Source organism: Eumetopias jubatus, unplaced genomic scaffold, assembly GCF_037043125.1.
Source record: "Eumetopias jubatus isolate StellerSeaLion01/CBP00866 unplaced genomic scaffold, mEumJub1_p1.0 scaffold_14, whole genome shotgun sequence".
Lineage (NCBI taxonomy): Eukaryota > Metazoa > Chordata > Mammalia > Carnivora > Otariidae > Eumetopias > Eumetopias jubatus.
In genome coordinates, this window is record NW_028274820.1 from 39,873,374 (window position 1) to 39,897,260 (window position 23,887).

The 23,887-nt window shown below is 36.5% G+C and overlaps 1 protein-coding gene across 6 annotated transcripts in view; it reads left to right on the forward strand.

Moving 5' to 3' along the window:
* PPP1R9A (protein phosphatase 1 regulatory subunit 9A) overlaps nt 1–23,887 on the forward strand; it is a 308,016-nt gene that overhangs the window by 252,914 nt on the left and 31,215 nt on the right. For 3 of the 6 annotated variants that reach the window (XM_088018269.1, XM_088018270.1, XM_028119332.2), the window contains 2 exons: nt 18,244–18,401; nt 18,906–19,203. In XM_088018269.1, the coding sequence (XP_087874395.1) occupies nt 18,244–18,401; nt 18,906–19,203 (456 nt within the window). The remainder of the gene's footprint in view (nt 1–18,243; nt 18,402–18,905; nt 19,204–23,887) is intronic. The other 3 variants (XM_028119337.2, XM_028119344.2, XM_028119328.2) reach the window with 2 other exon arrangements.

A 23,887-nucleotide genomic window follows, 5' to 3' on the forward strand; every position in this document is an offset into this window, starting at 1 on the left:
GCCTTTTGAAGTTTTTACCTAATAGTTCCCGGAAAAGGGGAAAGGAACAGAATTTTGTGAAGCAGCACCAGACAACTCACAGGTGGTGATTTGACAATGCAGGGAAACTGTTCACTAATGAGCAACCGGTTTAGTTCTCTGATGATCTTTCTCACATACTGAAATGTCTCCAACGAGACTTCTCTTGATACACAAGTGTTTATATCATATCATTAACTTTTATTTTTTTTTAAAGATTTTATTTATTTATTTGAGAGAGAATGAGAGATAGAGAGCACGAGAGGGAAGAGGGTCAGAGGGAGAAGCAGACTCCCTGCTGAGCAGGGAGCCTGATGCGGGACTCGATCCCGGGACTCCAGGATCATGACCTGAGCCGAAGGCAGTCGCTTAACCAACTGAGCCACCCAGGCGCCCATCATTAACTTTTAGAACTGCACTCTTAATCATTAAAAATAAAAAGTATTGGAAATCTTCATTTAACATTAAAGTGTGATCTAGAAATTCGAGACCATTTACTACATTTATATCCTTTTGCTGGGCTTTCCCTTAATAAAATATAATGTGTAAATAATGCCCCCTTGGTAGTTTAAAGAGTAGTGTTTAGCACCGGCATTACCACTAACTGTAGAGCTGTGTGTCTCCAGGAAGGTCATTTAGCATCTCTGGATTGGTTTTACTATGTATAATATAAAAATAGTAACACTTCTGTTTTTTCCATACTAACGGGTGTTTTGAGGTTTTGTGACTTGGTCACTGAGGTGAATAAAAGCTTTTATAGGATTATAATTTTTATATCTGGAACTCCAGAAGATTGATTTCTAAAGAAAAAGGTCAGGAAAAAAAAAATCAATGGTTTTTTTCACCTTTCTGACTATTTTCATTCCATTAAGTTAATTGTAGTTTATAATAAATAAGTGTTTCTGCTGTGACATGCACCAAGTATGATCAGTAGCCAGTGGCTTTCCAGTGTTCAGTTCATTTCTGTTCATTTATTTCCATTCAGAAATCTGTATCTTGTCAAACATATAATTAATGGTATTTATTAAATTATGGGACTACAGAAGATCAACAAACTCTACTATTAACATGCTGATTTGGATCAAAACCTTATATTTCTTCTGAACCCTTTTCCTATTCTACACCCTCCATTTTGCCACATAATTATCAGTTTCCCTAGCAACACTGTCGGCTCACAGTGAGATGCAGAGACTACTAATTCTTACTGAAACCAATCCATGCTTGTGCAGTGGAGGTAGAATCAGTCATCTTAGACATTTGTAGCACACATATCAAGCGGTGCTCTCCCAGTTTTGCTGCCGAGGACAGTCAGTGATAAATCTCCTTGAATTTCAAGTGCTTGATCACATAAACTAAAATGGCTTGGTCAGTAGCTAGATAGGAATGCTCTGGAAAGCACTTTTCTAAATTGATCCTTTGCTTCTGTTGCTAGGGAACGCTGAAGTCCTAGAGGTTTAGAAAAGGAAGTACAACTGAGGATCAAACACAGGCCATTCGGCACTTAAAGATCCCTCCCACCCCCCCAACCCCCACACACACCTTTTTGCAACAGGATGGGTAGAGCAGTTGCCTTCAGTCCTGCTAGTTTCTGCCCCGTAGATGCAGTGCCCTTCTCCCCACTTCCTGTGGACTCTCCAATTCCGGCTTGTTTTCTGAGCACTGGAGTATTATTATTGATAGGATGAGTGAATGGTTTAGCAGATCTTTAGGCCTTGAGGCAGCCCAGTGAAGCAAAAGGATTATCAATTAAAGTCAACGAGAAACTATGCTAGAATGAAATAAAGAAAGAGAAAGGAAGGAGAGAATGAAGGAGGCAGAAAGGGAGGAGGAGGAAAAGAAGAGCTCACAAACAGTCATTTCCTCACAGGGAGTCATGTTCTTCTAAGAATGAGCTTCCCAGCTGAGGAGGGATTAATTACTTGACTCTCACCATTTAATTATTAAGTTTTCAGAGTGATAAAATTATTTTTCAAACCATGCAGAAATGTACCACAGTTACAATTCTATTTGAATACTGTTTGTGTGGTTCTCTCTGTAAACCAAGCCTACTCAAGTATCTCATTAAAATTTTGGTAGATTATACAAATCCATTACTTAATATGCTCTAATACACTTTTCTTATAATAGTACATAAAGCAAACATAACAATCTTTTTCACCAGGAGCCATGGCAGACCCTTATTAAGGATTATTACTTAATTATCGAGTTATTAATTAGTACTTACTATTTATTAAATAAGGCACATTGTTTTACCTGTGGTCCAGGATGTGAAAAGTAATTATTTTGCCCTCCTGCCATGTTTTCTGTTGTCATTTCTTAGTGCCTGAGTAGTGCTGGTCTATGTAAGAGTTCTCTATCCTATATCCAGGGGCCCTAAGTGACTAGAAATGTCTGCGACTGCCCAGATTTTTAAGTCATGTTTAGAATAAGAGCAGAGAACAGGTTAGAGAGATCTTGGAAGAAAAGGGTTATAGTCTTAGTTTGATTAGATTCCCTGGAAAACTCACTTGAAAAACATGAGCTTCCTGCACTTCAGATATTCCAGGATCCTTAAGATGATACTGTTTTTGGCTTCGAATATTTCAAACACTCTTGTGAAAGGTTCTGCATATCCATAGAAATAATGAAAGAAAAACTAGGACTAATTGGTAGAAGTTACATATGAAGGCACGTTATCATTAGCCTGCCTCGAGAGGTTAGAAGTAAATTTATGATACCTTTAGACAAGTGTTTTGAACACTGAAAGTCTGGTGCCACACTGATTTGTAAGAGGAAGGATGGCTTAGCCAAGATGTCCATCGACAGATGAATGGATAAAGAAGAAGTGGTATATATACACAATGGAATATTATGCAGCCATCAAAAGGAATGAGATCTTGCCATTTGCAACGACGTGGATGGAACTGGAGGGTGTTATGCTGAGTGAAATAAGTCAATCAGAGAAAGACATGTATCATATTACCTCACTGATATGAGGAATTCTTAATCTCAGGAACAAACTGAGTATTGCTGGAGTGGTTGGGGGTGGGAGGGATGGGGTGGCTGGGTGATAGACATTGGGGAGGGTATGTGCTATGGTGAGCGCTGTGAATTGTGCAAGACTGTTGAATCACAGATCTGTACTTCTGAAACATAACGCAACATATTTTAAGAAAAAAGAAAAAGAAGAAGATAGCAGGAGAGGAAGAATGAAGGGGAGTAAGTCAGAGGGGGAGACGAACCATGAGAGATGATGGACTCTGAAAAACAAACTGAGGGTTCTAGAGGGGAGGGGGGTAGGGGGATGGGTTAGCCTGGTGATGGGTATTAAAGAGGGCACATTCTGCATGGAGCACTGGGTGTTATGAACAAACAATGAATCATGGAACACTACGTCAAAAACAAATGATGTAATATATGGTGATTAACATAACAATAAAAATTAAAAAAAAAAAAAAAGAAAGATGGCTCCTAGGTAGAAAGAACAGTGTCCCTGCCAGCCGTTTAACAAGGCATGTCATTTGTAGGATAAAGGATGAGGAAGATGAATGGTTTGGTAGAAGACAAATATATAGATGAGATAAACATTTTAAGAGATGAGAGGGAGTTTGAAGAAGAGGAAAAAAATGAATAAAATTAGAATAATTATTTTCTGATTCATAGACCTTATGTTAAAGGTATGCTTCAGGGTATTCTTGGAGTAAAAGTAGGCTTTGAATGCCCGAGAAGAAGTCATAACTATTTCTGTAAGCACTGTGATTCATTAATAGTTTTGAGGCATTACAGGAACTGGGTCACTTGTAGGTTTGTAAAGGTAGTTCAAGTATCCCCATGAAGTTCGGGTGTTATTACCAACTCCTTCTTCTTTCTCACACCTATCTACTCAGCTAGTGGGCCACTAGTTAGAAAACACTGAATGTTATCTTCCCTAAAGTGTGAACATGAAGGTTTATATAAACCCTTTTATTCTTAGTTCCTTTAGTTACTTACTATTCCTTAGCTCTAACAAGAACTGAGCCAGATAAAAAAAGGACTAAAGGTGCAAGATGGCAGATTGTAGGAAAGTCTAGACTTTCAGCATAGATTGTATCTAGAATGTATTACTCAAACCTGGGTGTCTTAAAAAAAAAAAAAAAGTATTTCTTAGCTAGTTTCCAGGTAACTTAAGAATATTCTGGAGAGGGGCACCTGGGTGGCTCAGTCATTAAGTGTCTGCCTTCGGCTCAGGTCATGATCCCAGGGTCCTGGGATTGAGCCCTGCATCAGGCTTCCTGGTCTGCCAGAAGCCTGCTCCTCCCTCTCCCACTCCCCCTGCTTGTGTACCCTCTCTCACTGTGTCTCTCTCTGTCAAATAAATAAAATCTTAAAAAAAAAAAAAATATTCTGGAGAAAGGAGCATAAGGATATGAAAATAATACCTTCTTGCTTCCTCTCCTTTGCCTTACACTTTTTCCACAAAATGGTTTGGCTGTTATGATAAAGCTTTAAATTTCCTAAAAGTTGATCCCTAAGATGGTAGTCTGCACCTGAATCCTGAACCCAGCATGCTTGGTCAGAAACCCAGGATTTGTGGACATTTCAGCGGAACTCAGCCTGCTTAGATATTTAAGCCAGCCAATTCTCTGATCATCAGGTCCTAGCCGCATGTATTTGCTTGTTGTGACCCAGTTGTTAGCTTACTGGTTTGCATGGAATCTGATTTCTCTGAATTAAATCACTTCTTTGAAATTTACTCTGATTTCAATAAAGTCTTTATCAGGAAAAGCAAAGGTAAGTAACCAACTGCCATTAAGGGTATCTACCTTTTTTATCTATATGTTTTTATCCTTATACTTCATTCACTCATATATTGTCTAGAAGTAATTTGGAGAGATGCCTTTATATGACAGGATTGGGTAAATTGATTGTGGCAAGATTAGAAAGAACAATGAGGATGAGTACATAGTGGAACCAGAAGTAATGCTGCAGGTATATATACCATGCTTACAGTATTTCTGAGGCAAGGCCTTTAATTTGGCTCTAAGCTTCCTAGTTGCAAAAGGAAACAGAAACCATTGTTCATTACATTATTCACAGTGTCCATAAGATAAAAGAACAAACCATCTGCTTAAAAGAAGTACAGTTTGTACTAGTGGCACAAATAATGCATGATTTGGAGAAAACAAGGAAATCCACTGATGATTGTTATTAGGACATTTTCACACAGTGACCCTCAGTGTAGACTGATGGCATCACACAAAAATGTAATGTAGTGTTCAGTAAAATCAATTTAAATTATTGAAGAGAGGATAGAAAGACACGATGTACTCAGCTATCTGTTGATCTAGTTTGGTGCTCAGGTGCTCTTTCATGTATATCAGGTTAAATTTGTTAACCATGTTCAAAACTTCTAGAATGTGTTACTGAGAGAGAGGTGTTTAAAAAAAGTCTCACCCTGTAATTGTGGAGTTTTCTGTTTCTTCTTTTGGTTTTGTCAGGTTTTGCTTTATGTGTTTGAGGTGATGTTAATAGGCACATACAGTTTAGAATTGTCTTATCTTCTTGGTAGATTGACCTTTGATCATCAGAGAATGTTTCTATTTTTAGTAATTCACCTTAATATCTGCCTTGTCTGATATTTGAAGAGCTATATCAGCTTTCTTTTGGTTAGTGTTTGTATGGTATATAATTTTGTTTTACTGTAAACTTTCTATGTCTTTTGTATCAGTATATAGGTGTTTATTTTTTACTACAATCTCTGTCTTTTAATTTTTCCCAATTCTTTATTTTTAAGATGCATTTAGAAAGTTGTTATTTAATTTATTTACTGATATGTTGAGTTTAAATCTAAGCTCTTACTATTTGTTTCTAATCTAACAAACAAAAGTCTTTGTTCTTTTTATCTGCTTTCTTGCTTTCTTTTGGATTAATCAGGTGGGGATTTTTTTTTTAATTTACTTTTTTCTGTATTAACTTTTATTCTTCTGTTTTTGGAGACCTACAGATATAATTTAGAATATTTGCAGAAAAGAATGGACTGAATGTACATTCATGTGCTTCCCATTCAACTGTATAAAAAATTTCTTTTTTAATCTTTAGACAACTTTATTGGCATGATTAAAAACATTTTTCTTAGATGATGACAGAATATGTAAACATGAAAAAATATTGGTGGCTCTACCTTATAACCAATATTTTAAATTTGAATATTTGATATTTGCCAGTGTATTGCCAGTTCCTTCCTTATTTTATTAAAAACAGCCCATTTATTGGTTCCATGTGAAATCATAACAATTATTTTTGGGGGGAAATGAGTCCCTACTGCAATTGAATATTTAAAAAAAAATCTTTTTTTAAGATTTTATTTATTTGAGAGAGAGAGAGAGAGCACACAAGCAGAGGGAGGGGCAGAAGGTAAGGGGGAGAGAGAGAATCCTGAGCAGACTCCATGCTAAGCATGGAGCCCGATGTGGGGCTTGATCTCACAACCCTGAGGTGATGACCTGAGCCAAAATCAAAGAGTCGGATGCTTAACCAACTAACCACCTACATGCCCCTAGTTTCATAACACCTGAAACTAAGATATCACTGTATGTTAATTATACTAGAATTAAAGAAAATTCTTCTGTAACTGGAGTGTGACCTGTGTCACTGAGTAAAGAGTTAATAAAAATCCTCAAAAAGTTGGGGTTTGGGTTTTTTAAAATTCTTTTTATACATGACAGGTCTTGTAATCCTTAATTGCTTTTAATATATATTGAGTGGCAATATATTAGAGGTTATACACCTTGGCAAATGCCTCGATTATGGTTTTCTGTATAACTAATGGAGTATAGATCTATATATTTAACAAACAGTTAAGCTGCAGATGGGGTTAATACATTTGTATAAGATTTAAGTTATCTAGCACAGTGGTGTTCTGGAATCAAGTTCCTCTTCTACTCTGAGGTGAGCAGAGTGACACCCATTAGCTGGCCAGGATTCTCTTCCTTAAAAAATAAATAGGGACACCTGGGTGGCTTAGTCAGTTAAGCGGCTGCCTTCGGCTCAGGTCATGATCCCAGGCTCCTGGGATTGAGTCCCACATCAGGCTCCTTGCTCAGCGGGGAGCCTGCTTCTCCCTCTGCCTGCTGCTCCCCCTGCTTGTGCTCTCTCTTTCTCTCTCTGACAAATAAATAAATAAAATCTTTTAAAAATAAATAAATAAATAAAACAAAACAAAAAACTTGCTTATTCACAGAGATAAATACTGAATCCAGAAATGCATTTTACATACATTTGTATATATAACCTATATAATATCATAACCAACTCGTGTCTATACAAGGAACCCAAAGTTGGTTTAACATTCAAAAACTCATATAATTCATATATTAACTAGAGGAATAATCTATATATATAATCATCTCATTAGATGAAGTAAAACATTTAATGAAGTTAAACACTTATTCATGATAAAAAGTTTATTAAATTAGAAATACAAAAGTTTATTAAACTAGAACTTTCTTAACTTGATATGTGAAGCAAACAAAAGTCTATCAAACATCATAGTAAGTGGTGAAATGCTAAAATCAAGAATTTCCTTTAAAATTAAGAATATTGTTAACATTTCACCACTTAATGTGCTATAACCACTTCTATTCAGTGTTTTCCTTGAGGTCCTAGCAAGTACCAGACAAGCAAAAGAAATAAAAATATAAGGAATAAAAAAGAAAGTAGCAAATTTGTTACTATTCACTGATAATAAAATTGAATACATAAAAAAAACTTCAAGAATACAGATTATTAGAATTAATAAGAGTTTAGCAGGATGGATGGCTCCAAGAATCATTAGACATCAATTAATTGTAACAGAGAAAATGTCATTTTTGTACAAGCGATTTATAATGGCAACAAAAAATATAGCCAGTATGAATTTAGCAAAAGAAGCTCAAGAGCCATGGTAAGATACTCAAGAAGATCTCTATAAATTGGTAGAAGTAGGAAGCCTCAGTATTACAAAAATGCCATAATGCCAATTTTTTAAAATTTTATTATGTTATGTTTACAACCATACATTGCATCATTAGTTTTTGATGTAGTATTCCATGATTCATTGTTTGCGTATAACACCCAGTGCTCCATTCAATACGTGCCCTCTTTAATACCCATCACCAGGCTAACCCATTCCCCCACCCCCCTCCCCTCTAGAACCCTCAGTTTGTTTCTCAGAGTCCATCATCTCTCATGGTTCGTCTCTCCCTCCGATTCCCCCCCTTCATTTTTCCCTTCCTACTATCTTCCTTTTTTTTTTTTTTTTTTAACAGGTAATGTGTTATTTGTTTCAGAGGTACAGGTCTGTGATTCAACAGTCTTACACAATTCACAGCGCTCACCATAGCACATATCCTCCCCAATGTCTATCACCCAGCCACCCCATCCCTCCCACCCCACCCCCACTCCAGCAACCCTCAGTTTGTTTCCTGAGATTAAGAATTCCTCATATCAGTGAGGTCATATGATACATGTCTTTCTCTGATTGACTTATTTCGCTTAGCATAACACCCTCTAGTTCCATCCACGTCGTTGCAAATGGCAAGATCTCTTTCCTTTTGATGGCTGCATAATATTCCATTGTATATATGTACCACATCTTCTTTATCCATTCATCTGTCGATGGACATCTTGGCTCTTTCCATAGTTTAGCTATTGTGGACATTGCTGCTATAAACATTGGGGTGCATGTACCCCTTCGGATCCCTACATTTGTATCTTTGGGGTAAATACTCAGTAGTGCAATTGCTGGGTCATAGGGTAGCTCTATTTTCAACTTTTTGAGGAACCTCCATACTGTTTTCCAGAGTGGTTGCACCAGCTTGCATTCCCACCAACAGTGTAGGAGGGTTCCCCTTTCTCCGCATCCTCATCAACATCTGTCGTTTCCTGACTTGTTAATTTTAGTCATTCTGACTGGTGTGAGGTGGTATGTCATTGAGGTTTTGATTTGGATTTCCCCGAACGGCATGCCAAAAATTTGAGAGAAGGTATTTGCAGCCCATTTAACTAAGAAAAGAGATTGTTTTCCAGAATATACTAGGAACACAACTAACTTAAGAGAAAAATGGACAAACACATAAGCAATCAGTTCACCCAAAAGAGGAAAACCTAGAGTTTGGTAAACATTCAGCCTCATTAGTAAAAATAAAGTGATTTGCAGGTATAAAGTTTCACAGTAATATGTAATAGCCAGCATGAAGGAAAACTCATACAGCTATTTTGCTAAAGCAATTTGGTATTACCCAGTAAAATGGAAGATATGAAAATTCTGTGGCCCACCAAGTTTACTTCTACATGTGTATATGCTTCCGGAAGTTCTTGTAAGTGTGTACCAAAAGACATGTTCAAACATGCACAGCAATATTGTTCATAAGAATTGCAGAAAAAAGTGAATTAATCCTAGTCATACCATTCTACATAATGTTTAGCAAACAAACGACAATTTGCAGAATATTGAATATAGTTCATTACCATATATGAACTCAAAAAGCAAACAGAATTTATATTGTTTAAGGACAGTTTTGTGAATAAATAGAAAAATTAGGGGCTACAACTAGAAATGAGGCATAGAGAGGGCTTCAAAAGTACCAATTTTATTTTTTAGGCTTGATGGTAGGAACATTGGGTATCTTTTTCCTTCTTTTTCTATATGACTTATATAAATGGTATAATTTTTGTATAAAAATATTAAAATAGACATTTTTAAGTAGCTTAATTGAAAGATAAGAATGAGGAAAATCACAAAAGACTTTTGGGGCTTATCATACTTAAGATTTAATAAGGGGAGGAAAGTCAACACCAGGAGACATTTACATCAATAAGGAGGTTCCTGAGGTCACTGGCCTCCTCCAAGAAATCATTTTCTGCTGAGGCTGTAATCATGTGTTGTCTTTGTCCTTTTTGCCTTTCCCTGGGCCCTCAATGTTAGTGGCTCTTTTCAGATACCTGTGGATATGAAGCCAGACTAGACCCCTACCACCACGTCTGATTTATTTCCTGACGGAGTCTGAGAGTACATTAAGCATTCACTTTTAGCATTAGAACCCAGAATTTTAAAATAAGGTTAAAGGCATGATTAAAGCCAGAATTCATTAAATGGAAAGTCATTAAAAGGAAAGTGAATGCTTGCACTACATTATCAAGAGTGTCTTATACAACAGCATTAGATACAGAGCAATGGGGTAATTATTCCATGGTGTCACATTGTTTAGTTCTAAATTGGGGCGGGAGAGAATTCTGGAGTGGATTCAAGCTTGTTTTTATCATGCATACAGATATAATTTCTTGGTAAACTTTCATCATTTTCATTTTTCCTGAACAAATTATTTGCAGCAACTTTTAATCCCCAATAAATAATTTTGACCATGAAATATTATTGAATTGCACTAATTAAAGGGTGAACATTCCCGGTAAATCACTATGGAAATTTTTAATGAACAAGCCAAATGAATGAGAAATCAATACTTATTGATTGTTTTCTGGCATATCATTAGAGCCAAAATCTGTTCTTACTCAAAAGCAAAGCACCTAAATTGCCTGTCTAGTTTTGTGCAAGTTGTGCATCTGTCTTTGTGTAAGTCATTAAGACTTTTGTTGCCAAATCAACGAGGCATTCAGAAGGAGGTATTCAGTTGCAAAATGACAACTCTTCTTGGTTCCTTTTTCTCACTGCCTCTTTGTAAGTTCACAGAAGTCACCAGACCTTCAGTCCTACTGAGGTATGCATTAGTACTAGAAGATATCTAAAGTTGTTTTGATAGAAAACAAGCTATTTTGTCAGAATGAGCTTAAGCTTAGTAGTTCTCTGTCCACTTTAGGAAAAGGGGGCTGCTTTATATTTTATTTTGACTTTTAAATTTTGTTTCTTTGGAATTGAACTATAAGGTAGATTGTGATCTGAAGTAAAGACAATTTTATTTTTTTTAAAGATTTTATTTATTTATTTGAGAAAGAGTGTGCCCAAGCAGAGGGGTGGGGCAGAGGGGGAGGGAGAGGAAGAGACAGAATCCTAAGCAGACTCCACACTGAGTGCAGAGCCCGATGCGGGGCTGGATCCCAAGACCGTAAGATCATGACCTGAGCCAAAACCAAGAGGCAGAGGTTCAACCAACTGAGCCACCCATGTGCCCTGGTAGTAAAGACAATTTTAACCTGAATGTGTGGGATATAGCTCCTTTTCAAGGAAACTTTACAAGATAGCTGTATTCTGAAGTGTTTCTTGCATTTTAGAGATAATGCTCAGGTTCACCATGAAATTCTAATTATATAGATTGGGAGATGCTGTATAGTTATGTTAAGGTAAAATTGACTAAAAGAACAGGCTGGGAAATCAGGATGGGAAGATACAAAAGAAGATGATGCATGAGTGGTTTCTAAGTGCAGTGCATGTTGGTAGGTTCCTGTAAATATTTCAGGGTGGACCTCAGATTTCACACCATCCACCAGCCAAGAGGGAAATATGATCAATCATGGTGTCACAGCCTCTTTAAAATTAAAACCAAACAATGAACAGCTATTTCTGGAATTAGGACCAGAAAATTATCTTGTGTGTATGTTTCTGAACAATGTTCCAACCATATTGTTTCAGTAGTTATGAGATCCTTAGGGTTTTTTTCTGTGAATGCAGGACACTAATATCAAGTTATGACTGAATCCCAGTGGACATGAAGTAATGTTCTACTTCAATACTTTACATTAATTATGTCTCTCAGAACCCACAGGAAATGCCACATATTAGGAAATTTAAGAAACATAGAACTTGGGTATACAGAAAACTCTATTGCCTGTGAGTTTTGTGATGACAGTAAGGGCCTTAACACTACCCAAAAAGTCATTCAGATATTTATTTTGGTTTTATAATTAATGTTGCCTGTGAGTTTTGTGATGACAGTAAGGGCCTTAACACTACCCAAAAAGTCATTCAGATATTTATTTTGGTTTTATAATTAATGTTTGATTTATTCAAGCTACATTATCAAAAACCTAGTTTTTAAATTTGATTTGCAAATCACTGTTAAGGGATCTTTGAATAATATTGAGTTCCTATTTACAAACTTAGCTAATTAGCACCTACAAACATTTTAAATTGCATTTATAAATTCGTTACGTTTGACTTCCTTTTTAAATCCTATTTTTAGTGACTGACAGTCTTTGCAAGTACTTAAGAAATTCTCATGCACCTGTTACATTACACTTACAAGTAGTGTAGCCTTTGAGTTTTCTTAAACCTTCTGATGCTATATGTATGTAATTAAGTCTTTCCATAGTTGAAAGATACTGTCCCAATAAGGAAGCCATCAACTGTTATCTCAAGTAACTGAGGTTATTTCCTACAAAAGGCATAAGCTCTGAATTCTTCTTAGAGTAATCAAGGAAACTATTACATCACTATATATAATTTGGGGGGTTGCCTACTTAGCATATTTGGGATTACTAATATCCACAGGTTTTTGTAGGCAGCCCTAATGACAACACAGAAGCTTGTTTATTGTTGTCTTGTCAGAGATGTCATAATATCAAGAAGAGGACATTTACATATCCCACCTTCCTAGACCCAGCTTATGTACATGACCTCATGTCCTGCTCACAGAAGTCTGCAGTTTCCAACCAGTTTGCCCATTTGATTAGATTTTACAATTCTTTGAGGACTTTTCTATCAGAGTCTAAAGATGTTTGACAGTGAAGGAATCCTAAGATATTGAACGCCTTTCCTTGTTGTCTAAACATAAATTAGCCTTTCAAATTCTCAGAATCAATGACTCTTACAAGTGGTACAAATGATATCTGATGGAATTTAGGGTATCTCACATGGTTTTTTTCTGCCTTCCAGCCACTATCTCCCTGGGCAGTCTAGTGGCATTACTAAAGAGTCAGGGGCAACAGAGTTTGGACCTCTCTGCCCTCTTTAGAGGTAGGTTAACCATAAGCTGAAGAAGGCTACGTTGGGTATCAGACTGCACTGGAGAGGCATTACACTAAAACAGATAACCAATTATGTTTCAGAGGCTACACAGATAGTTCTGAGGTTGCTTTTATTGATAGAGTGGTAAAAAAAAAAAAGGAATTCTTTAGTATCTTTTGAACATTAAGAAATGAAATGTATAGTGCATACAACAATAATCTCAGACCTACTTAAAAGATTAGGAAACAGCAATCATCTTCTGCTTGTTCTGAAATTGTAAGAAATCAGCTTCCTAAAATTTCATAAATACTACTTGGGGTATAAAATATATTAGCTTTTAGGCAATTATAAGGAAAGCAACTAAATTAATAGAGTTCAGGGTGAGAGTTGCCTGCGGGTGGGTTCTTAAGTAAAGTGCTGTCATGAGATGAGATGAAGTTGTGTAACTTGGTCTCAAATTACCGTATCCGAGTCAATACATCTTTGCTGTGCCATGCTAAAACAAAGTAGTGACTGGAAACTAAGCCATAGGGCCCTAATCAAGCCAGATCATCTGGCCATTAGTGGAGTAGCAAGGCAGGCAAACAGTCTCCATGGACCTAATTGAAAGAGCAGCCTTCTCACATGGGGCAGTGAGATAGTCACAAGGATTTGGACAAAGTTTCCTGGACTAATATCAACATCTGGGAATCCTGAGTCCGAAAACACCAGAGCTCTTGGATTAGAATGGAATTAAGATGTCTGTAAAAGAAAATGTACTGAATATGTGGGTTGTTGTTTTGTTTTTTACTAATTTTAAACATATAAGTAATATATTAAATGCAAAAAAATACATATAATACAAAAATATTTAACATTACAAGTAAGTTTAAAGTACCTGTTGGCCAAGATCTCCAAATCTAATATCTTCTTTGGAGGTAACCACCATCGTCAGTATCTTTCTCCTTAAATCATAGGCATCAATTTATCATTAGAAAATATATTTTATGTTGCTCTTTTTAAAATATTTAAAATGAATGTACATATGGTTCTGCAACTTGCTTTAGTCGTGTAAGAATATCTTGCTAACCTTTCCACATCAATAAATACATTCATTGGGTGCTTATGTCACAGTCACTCTTCCAAGCATTGTATTTCTATTAATGCATTTGGTCCTCACAGCAATGCAGTTATTAGTGCTGTGTTATCATTGTGCCCATTTTGCAGTTGAGGATCCTGAGGGATGGAGAGGTTAGGGAAATTGCCCAATTTAATGGTGGAGCCACTATCTGGATTTTGTTTGAGGAAGACTTACTCCAGATCACTCTCATGGTAACTGTTTTAAACCACCTCTTCGATATACATAAACCAACGTCTGCACGCGGGACGTATCAACCGCAAACCCACGAGCCCACCTTCTGTGAACTTGCAGTGACTGTGAGTGATATGCAGCTACTGTTCAAGTTTTAAAATGCCACCAAGTGTCTCATAATGCTCAGCATTGTAGTTGATAATAGCATAAGTGAGATGATAGAGGTAGGACTGGTTTTGAGGAGAATAATGCCCGTAAGAATGCAGAGCAGCCCCCGTCGTCCTGCTGCTCCATTCCCCTCCTTCCCTTGCCATCTCTATCTGATCTGTGGGCAGCAGTCCATTTGCGTCAAAAATAACGTCAATCTAGTGAAAATACTGAATGACTCACAGCATTACTGTAGGGAACTGGTTGCTGTGTAATAGGATATATAACATCCTAATTTCACAGAACATTTTTCATAACAGCTGCTAAAATCATAATCGAATCCATTAAATTTTTTTAAAGGATGCAGTTCGAGGCACTATTGAAGCTAGTCTTCAAATGCAGGTACACTAGGGTGGAGTCCCACCCATGCAACACCACTCTGTCCTCAACCACTTCATGTGTTTGTCTGTCTATATTTATCAGTCTACTGGAGTCTGCTCATCTTTTGTGTTTCTAGCTGCATTTGAGTCAGAGGTAGGCTTTTTTCAGAGACTGGAGGGTCTGAAAAAAAGGAGAGAAGGAAAGGAGAGATGAAAAGGAAATTTCCCTCTGATTCTTACGGACAACAGAACACGATAGCCTGAGGAGAAGCGGTAGAAGAACCCAGCGTCTTGGATTTATAAAGGTGGTGTTAGGTTATTGACTAAGGTCTCTGCAGAGAGTGATGACAGTGAGAGAACATGGCCACCGAAGCCCTTACATTCAGTAGCATATAACTTAGCAATGTGGAGCCAGTTGGATTTCTCTGCCACATTGTCATCCTCAAAACTGACAGCTAATTTTTTGATGTAAGAATTTTACTCCTTGGATAAATATAAAACCAAATAAAATCCCTCAGGTTTTTTTCTTTCTTCGATACTGTATACTTCTGGAAATGTGCAAAGTTAGTACCTGACCTGTGTTTTTGTTTGGAACATAAAGTAAAACTAAAACAAAGACTTGATGAAGGCAAAAGATTACTTGTGAAGTTTACTTTCAGACTTGAGAGTGACCTTCCAGAAGGATAGTAAGTGCTTTTTTAAAAATTTTTTTTTTTTTTTTTTTATTTATTTGAAAGAGAGAGAGAGCAGGGGGAGGAGCAGAGGGAGAGGGACAAGCAGACTCTGTGCTGAGCGCAGAGCCTGGCACAGGGCTGGATCCCAGGACCCTGAGATCATGACCTGAGGCGAAATCAAGAGTCTGAAGATGAACCAGCTGAGCCACCCAGGCTCCCCCAGATGATAGACTTCTGAGGACTGAGCTCTATCCAGTCTCATCCACAGATTAACTGTGTGATGCAGCTAGTAAACAAGTTAGTAATCTTCTTTGAGCCTTGTTTTTCCTATCTGGAAAAGACGGCTGGGATAGAATCCCGAAGGTTCTTTTGAGTTGTAATATTCTGATTCTTATACAACGTGATAGAGAAAGATAGCCTCTGGTTCCCCAGCCACCTAAGTCCTATGCACATTTTCCTTCTCTGCCATATGCGTCGTCTAACACCCCTAAGGGGGATGGAGCTTGTGGTGTCTTCAGTAGTGGCTTCCTGTGGACGGCTTTCCTTCCAATTTCCTGCTGTTGCAAAGTAAAGTTCTCCGCTCCATTCCATTTTTCTGGTTCTTTACTTAAAAAACATTTGTTCTCAGGGTGGAATATATAAATTGCTGATTTGTAATTCATGAATCACTTCTATAAAAGGACCCCGAGAACTTTGTTTTCGGGTCCTCAAAAATTGTTAATTGGTTGCAGTGTGTTGCTGGCCACTTGGATAATGGACTTAAGGCACTGCTTTTCCAGCTAACTTCATCTTTAATAGATGTAATTCTGTATTTGTGCTCCAGCAGTTTGCACTTACTCAGTGCTAGCTGATATTAAAGCAGATATTCTAGATTGCTTTGGGGGTTGTTTGATATGAGTACCAGGCAAATTACTGAGTAGTTAACGGAGCCAGAAGTCCCAGAATAAATTCTCCACACTCTAAACCCTGCTAATAAGTAGCTCTCATGTTCCGTTACTTTATTTGTTCAGTACCTAGTGATGGAGTAGTTACTGCAATCCTGGATGTTGGGTGCTATGTTAGGTCCTCCTGGGCCAGGCTTCTATTGCAAAAGGAGCCATGTTTACAAAAGTAGAACAAGCTTCCTCCTTGGTCTTCTCATCACCAAGTAACCAAAGCTGTTATAAACCAACCAAATAAGAAATCTCAGAAATAATTTTTTCTGCAGTTTTCAACATGTCTTCCTTTTTATGCTTTCTTAACACGTATGTGGAAGTTTAATAAGAATATTTCATATGTAGCCAATTGGAGAAATGAATTTCCTAGATTAGTCACATTATATGTGATTTTACAACCAAAAATACTGAACTGTAATGGCAGGAAAATTCTTTTTCTAGTAACTTGTTCAACCCTAGCTAAATTTGGAGGGCACAGACTAGTAGCCCGCGTGTCAAAAAACAAGAAAAATCATGGCAGCTCATCAGCCAGCTGTGCCGACGAGGGCAAGTTCCTCAAGTTCTCTGAACTTCAGGAGAGGGTAAAACATAACTTGGCAGCTCTGTAGCGTGGGGTTGTGAGGAACACATGAGGTGGGGTGTGTGCGTGTGTGTGTGTGTGTGTGTGTGTGTGTGTGTGTGTGTGACCATGCTTTGTGTTACAGAAGATACAATCCAAATACAAGATAGATAAACTGTGAAACGGGCTTGTATGACAGTTTATCTAATTATATTATTGCTTTCATCTGTGTGGTGTTCCCACATTTTATATGTAAACAAGAGCTTGTAAGGTTGATTATCTCCCAATTATCACAACTAATGAACTCTTAATCGGCAGCTGCAAGTTTAGATTTTATTGAAAGGAAGAAATTAAAGTGATCAAGGAAATTATTTTTCCCCATTGACATGTAAACAATAAAGAGAGCACTAATTAGAAAATATTTAGCTGTCCTTTATAAATACCTGAATAGTCTGACTTTTCTGACTATTCATTTTTCTTGCAAATACAGGAAATGAAGAGTCAGAACCTTCTCTAAATATTGTCATTCAGTGGATGTATCTCCTAGGGAAAATATGTCTAATATAATTTGTTAGAACCATATGCCAAATGCAGAGTTCCATGGGTAAGAGAGACACAGCCTGGAATGCTTCCTTGTTTTGGTCTTACAATATATTTAGAGCACACCTTCATAATAATACTGTGAAAAGGAATTTCCTCCAGTAATGCTACTGTAAGAAATTGTTTTACTCCATTAATACCAGTACATACTAATTTTCTGCAACTCAGTTATATGCTTTATTTTTAACACTTTAAATCCGGAAGCACTTAATTATTGATTCTGTGAACATTTTGACTCCATTTAATGACTGCCACTCTGAAAAGATAAAATAGGATTGATGGTCAAACTACATTCTTTCTAAGGAGCCAGAAGCATTCCAGATAAATTCAACCAGAGAACAACTTTTCCTCAGCCAACGCCTACATAGATCGATGGGTAACCTTTCCTTCTCCCCTTTGGAATGGTGACTTGGAGTTCTGACTTGGACTCAGTGCAGCAAGATTAAAGGTAGTGAGAGGCAGACCACAGAGGACCACGCTGGCTCTTTGAAATGTTAGATTTTTTTTGTTGCCTTGGTCACCTTTGGTGTTGGTTTCTTCCACTAGGCTTTGTACATTTCTCCTAAATCTCACTTGATTTCTTGGTTACCTGTGGGGTATCAGACAGGCCAGCATGGTTGTCACCTATTTTTTGCCTGGAATTATTGATAACCTTGAGATTTTTGTTATCAGTGTCTGTGGTCTCTTTGACAATCCTCTCCAAAGGTTTCTCTCGCCGATTATTTTGCTTCATTCTTTTCTTAGACTTGAATGAGGCCGTCCCAGAGACAGAGCGCCTGGATTCAAAAGCACTGAAAACCCGAGCCCAGCTCTCTGTGAAGAACAGACGCCAGAGGCCCTCTAGGACAAGACTCTATGATAGTGTCAGTTCAACAGATGGAGAAGACAGTCTGGAGCGAAAGGTGAGCCCCATTGACTGATTTCTGACTTGCAGTGTAGAGCTGTCTCCTTGTTCCTACAGCTTATTGAAGATGATTTTTCTGCAGCCAGATTCTATGCCCTAGATGGAAACAGCTGGAATAGTTCACTGCTTTGTCTCCTAAATTCTTACGCAACTCGATATATTGTAATTCAGCTTATTTCTGTACTCATTCAATGAACTAACCCAAGAGCATTATCCATATTGTCGTATTTCATAATGGTGCTTTTATATTCAGCTGTTGGTTTTACCTAGTGGGAAATAAGGAATGTACAAGTAATTGTTTCTGTATGTCTTAGGTGTCTGTCTTAGCTACAGTGGTAATAAGGTGAATTGTTGTAAACTATGCAGTCTCATCTGTAAACCCCCCAAAAAACTGGTTTTCAAGGGATTTACTAAAAAAAAGTTTGGTCTGATTTCAAAGTAAGTATTCCACGGAGCTGATGCTCAGCGGCATAACCTCCTTTATAATCTCTTATACCAACAGCCTTCAAACAGTTTCTATAACCACACACACATTACTAAATCACTTCTGCCCAAGGGTTTGAGAACTTCTCCAGAATCAGATTCTGGTGCTCCATCCCTCACTCCAGTGGCTGGCAGTGTGCCCTTCTCGTCTGACCACATAGCTGAATTTCAAGAGGGACCACTGTGCCTGGAAAAAGAGCCTTCCTCCCTTATTTGGGGAGACACTTCACTCTCCTCTCCTTCAAAATCTGATCATGATATGGAAGAATCTCCATGCCACCATCAAGTCGCCACCAAGAAAATATCACAAGAAAAAGGTACTGTTGATTTTTATTGTTGTTTTGCTTTTGTTTTGTTTAATTTCACTAACTCCTTGATTTGTGCAATATTAAGAACAGCTTTTTCTGTCATAGTCATAAGTCCTTTGTCTTCTCACACCTAATAATTAGTATTGCTTCCTTTTTATGTTGTGGGATAAGAGCACATGCCTCTCCCATTTATCTGTCTGTCTCTCTATCTTTTCCTACCAGGTTAGTATTTTTACTTCTTCAGCTGTCCACAAGTTTATTACTATTGAAGGAAATTCTTCAGGAGGCCCTACTAGAGATTTTGTAGAATAGCAGCCCAGAGTTTCAATAAACACTAATATACTCACATTGGGAAAAGAAAAAAAAGTGTATATAATATATATGTAAAAATATGTATGAATATAATATCTGTAAAAATGCATTGCATACACACATATACATAGATACGTGTGTGTGTATGAAGATGAAAGCAGTGTACTTTTTTTTAATAATTTTTTACTGTTACGTTAATCACCATACATCACATCATTAGTTTTTGATGTAGTGCTCCATGATTCATTGTTTGTGCATAACACCCAGTGCTCCATGCAGAATGTGCCCTCTTTAATACCCATCACCAGGCTAACCCATCCCCCCAACCCCCTCCCCTCTAGAACCCTCAGTTTGTTTTTCAGAGTCCATCGTCCTAATGGTCCGTCTCCCCCTCCGACTTACTCCCCTTCATTCTTCCCCTCCTGCTATCTAGCAGTGTAAGTTTTAAACCATTAATTGGTTTTTATTTAGAAGAAATTTTCACAGTAATGATATATTGCAAAAATGGGAAATCTATGATAAAGATAATACAGAGATTAATCAAGTAAATTTTAAAATAAGCTCCTAGAATTAACACCAAAATTTAGTAGTCATGTCAATAGACTTTTGTCATTTTAATTTATAGAAGTGATAAATTCTCATTAAACAAGTTAAATGATACAGAGATGTATAAAGATTAGGTTCATTCTTTTCCTACCATGTCTGATGTGTCCCTTCATAGTAATCAAGTAAATTTGTTTATATTATCTTTCACATCTGAAATACACATGAGTATATATTAGGTGTATATGCATGCATGCGCACATGCGTGTGTGTGTGTGTGTGTAGATGTAAAAACAAGAACACTTTTTGGTATGTTTGTGTTTTGTTTTGTATACATTTTTTACAAAAATGAATCGTACAAGTAACATGACTTTGCAGTTTTGTTTTCTACATAATATTTTATGGACATCCCTCTAAGGCAATATACACAAATTTAAATGATAAGAGAATCTTATCTAGTGAGCATATCATATAACTGAGGCAATTATTCTAATATTGGTGGACATTGAGGCTATATTCTAGTAGGTTTCTTTTTGTATATTGCTTGTTTGCTTACCCCTGTGAAAGAAGTTATAACAAGCATTTGTATATTCTTATATACTGACACTTTCATTTCTTTAGATCACATTTTCAAAAGTTGAATTGGTAGTCAGTATATTGTACTCAAGGGAAAAATGTATAGCTTTAAATTGCTTTATTATTAAAAATAAAGACTGAAAATAAAGAAAATAAATGTTCATTATAAAAGGCAGGAGGAAAAAGCAGAAAATAGAAAGGAGCAGGTAAGAGATATAAGCTGAATTTAATTTTTATTGAAATGAAAAACCTATTCTTAATTCCTCTCTCCCCACAAAAAAATGTAGTAAAAGTGTGCAAATTATTCTGGCTGAAAGTGAATAGCCCCTTGGGAGGACACATTAAGAAAAAAATAGAGACACAGACCAAAAAAAGAAGCATGGGAAATAAGAAAGGAGATACAAAGATTAAAAGAATTATTTTTTTAATTAATTAATTTTTTTATTTTTTAAAGATTTTATTTATTTGACAGAGAGAGAGATAGCGAGAGATAGAGACAAGCAGGGGGAGTGGGAGAGGGAGAAGCAGGCTTCCCGCGGAGCAGGGAGCCCGATGCGGGGCTCGATCCCAGGACCCCGGGATCATGACCTGAGCCGAAGGCAGAGGCTTAACGACTGAGCCACCCAGGCGCCCCAGAATTATTTTTGTTTAAAGATAGTATGTGAACTCAGTAGATTTAAAATTCTAAAGGAAGTGGAGTTCCCTACAAAATTAGTCTGTTCAAATTGTCTAAGAGGAAAACTTGGAGAAACCAATAATCACAGAAATATGAAATGTGTTTTTATAAACGCTTCCATTTAGAAAATCACCAGAGCCAGGTGGTTTCATAAGTGAATTCCGCCTAAGCTATAAAAAAAAAAAAAAAAAAAAAAAAAAAAAAAAAGGCTCTATTTTATGCTAGTTATTCCGGGTCCGGTGTTTCTCATTTATTTAAGTAGCTAGAGTCCTAAAAACTGGTAAAGACTGTGTGGAAAAAGGAAATCTTATGCATGTAGATTCATTTTAAATATGATGCTAATCAGTTGAATCCAGGAGTGCAAGTTAATTATATTCCATAATCAGGTAGCATTGATTCTGAAAATGTAAGAATAGTTCAACATTAGAAATTCTAACAATATAAATCATCATATCAACAAAGGAAAGGTGAAGTGTTATAATATTAATGGAAGTCGAGAGGCATTTGGTGTAATTCTTCAGACATTTTCAGTAAAAACTTGTTAAAGTAAAATGGAATTAAAAAAAATTTTCTGAATATGATTGGTTACTTACCAGCAGTCAACCACTAAATAGTGAATTTTAAGCCATTTGCACAAAAATTAGGAATAAGTTAACATGAATGCCAACTACCATCACGATTTTCAAGTCTGTTTTTGAGAATTTTCTAATTGCAGCAAGATAAGAACATCAAAAATAAGTATAAATTTGAAACAGAAAAGACAAAAGTATCTTTATATAAAGATTATATGACTATTCATCTAGAAGATTGAGTGGCCAGATATACAATAAATATATAAAATCAATATCTTCTTGTGTGTAAGGGTGAAGTGTCTGCAACTTACTTTGAAATGCATTTGAAAATTAATGGATTAATGGATGACTAGAGGGATGGCTGTATGATAAAGCAAATGTAGTAAAATGGAAATTGTAGGATATAGGCAGTGGATATAGGCAGTGGATTGTTCACTGTAAAAATTCTTTATCTTTTGAAAAAACTGAATGGCAGAAAGAAATGTCATTTTTGTCTATACTGATCTAAAGATTTGATACAACAGACATTTTGTGGAGCTTGATAAGCTGATCCTAAGTTTATAAGAATGGAAAAAAGGCCAGGAATACCTGAGACTAAAATATATATATGTCTTATTTTATGACAGTTGTATGGGTCGATCAGTGGAGAAAGAATAGAGTTTTTTACAAGTTATTCTGGGACAACTGGTTATCCCTATTTTAAAAAATTATATTAGACCCCCCCATACCTTGCAAAACAGTCCATTCAAGGTGAATTTAAGACTTAACTGGAAAATACAAACTATTAAACTTTTAAAAAAGACTCTATAGAGTATTTTTGTGACTTCAGGGTAGAGAAGGATTTCTTAAGACACAAAGAAAAAAACCCTAAAGAAAAGATTAATAACATCAGATGATATTAAAATTAGGAACTTCTATTTCTCAAACACACAAAGAATCCCACAAAAGTGGAGAAGATATTTACTGCCTGTGTAACTAATGTAGAGTTAGCATTCAGATTATGTAAATAACTTGTATAAATCACTTGGAAAAGACAGATAATACAGGAGATAATATGTAATGTCCTGAACAGGCACTTCATAGAAAATGAAAACCAAAAGGCCAAAATATTTATGAAAGGTGTTCAACTACATTAGTAATCGAGAAAGTATGAGATAAACCAGATGAGATACCATTTTATACCTACCAGATTGCCATAAATATTAAAGTCTGATGTTACCAAATGCTGGAAACTATGTGAAACAACCAGAGATTGAAGAGTTTTCATTGTGTAGAAAGTAGAAGTGTAAATTGGGGCAAGCTCTTTGGAAACAATTTGGCATTGATCTAGTAAGGTTTAAAGTGTGCATGCACTATGACCCAACCAGGTCCTACACTTGCCTACTGAGAATCATGTACAAGAGTATTCATAGCAGCCCTACTGTGTGATTTAAAAAAAAAAAAATCTGGGAAAACCTAAAAACTGATAACTACTGGAATAATCACTAGTAGAATAGTTAAATGAATTGTGTAGTGTATTCATATGATGAATCTGTGCAGTAGTATATTCATATGATGAACACTGAAACATAACAACAGGGGTGAATCTCTGGAACAAGACATTGAGAGAATAAACTAAATTGCAGAAGAATCCCTATGATTCTATTTAGATAGTGCTAAAAAAATTAGTGAATTACTTATACAAACAAAATGTTAAGGTTTAAGTGGGAATGACAAAAATCAGTTACTTGGTGGGGAGTGTCCAGGAACTGAAATGGGGAAAGACGTACTGGGGACTTTGTAAGCATAAATTGTGGTGAGGGTTGGGGGGAATAAATGAAATGGGTGTTTGCTTTATTGGTTTTTCTTTATACTCTACAACTATCTACAACTATCTAATAAATACCCTCGGCTTCAGTAGTCAGTAAGCATAATAAAGGACCCCATATAGAAAGTTAATTGATAGGCTTTAATATACAGGTAGCTTCAAGGAATTTTTAAAAAGTCAAAAATTAGCAAAAGAAATAAACTGTTG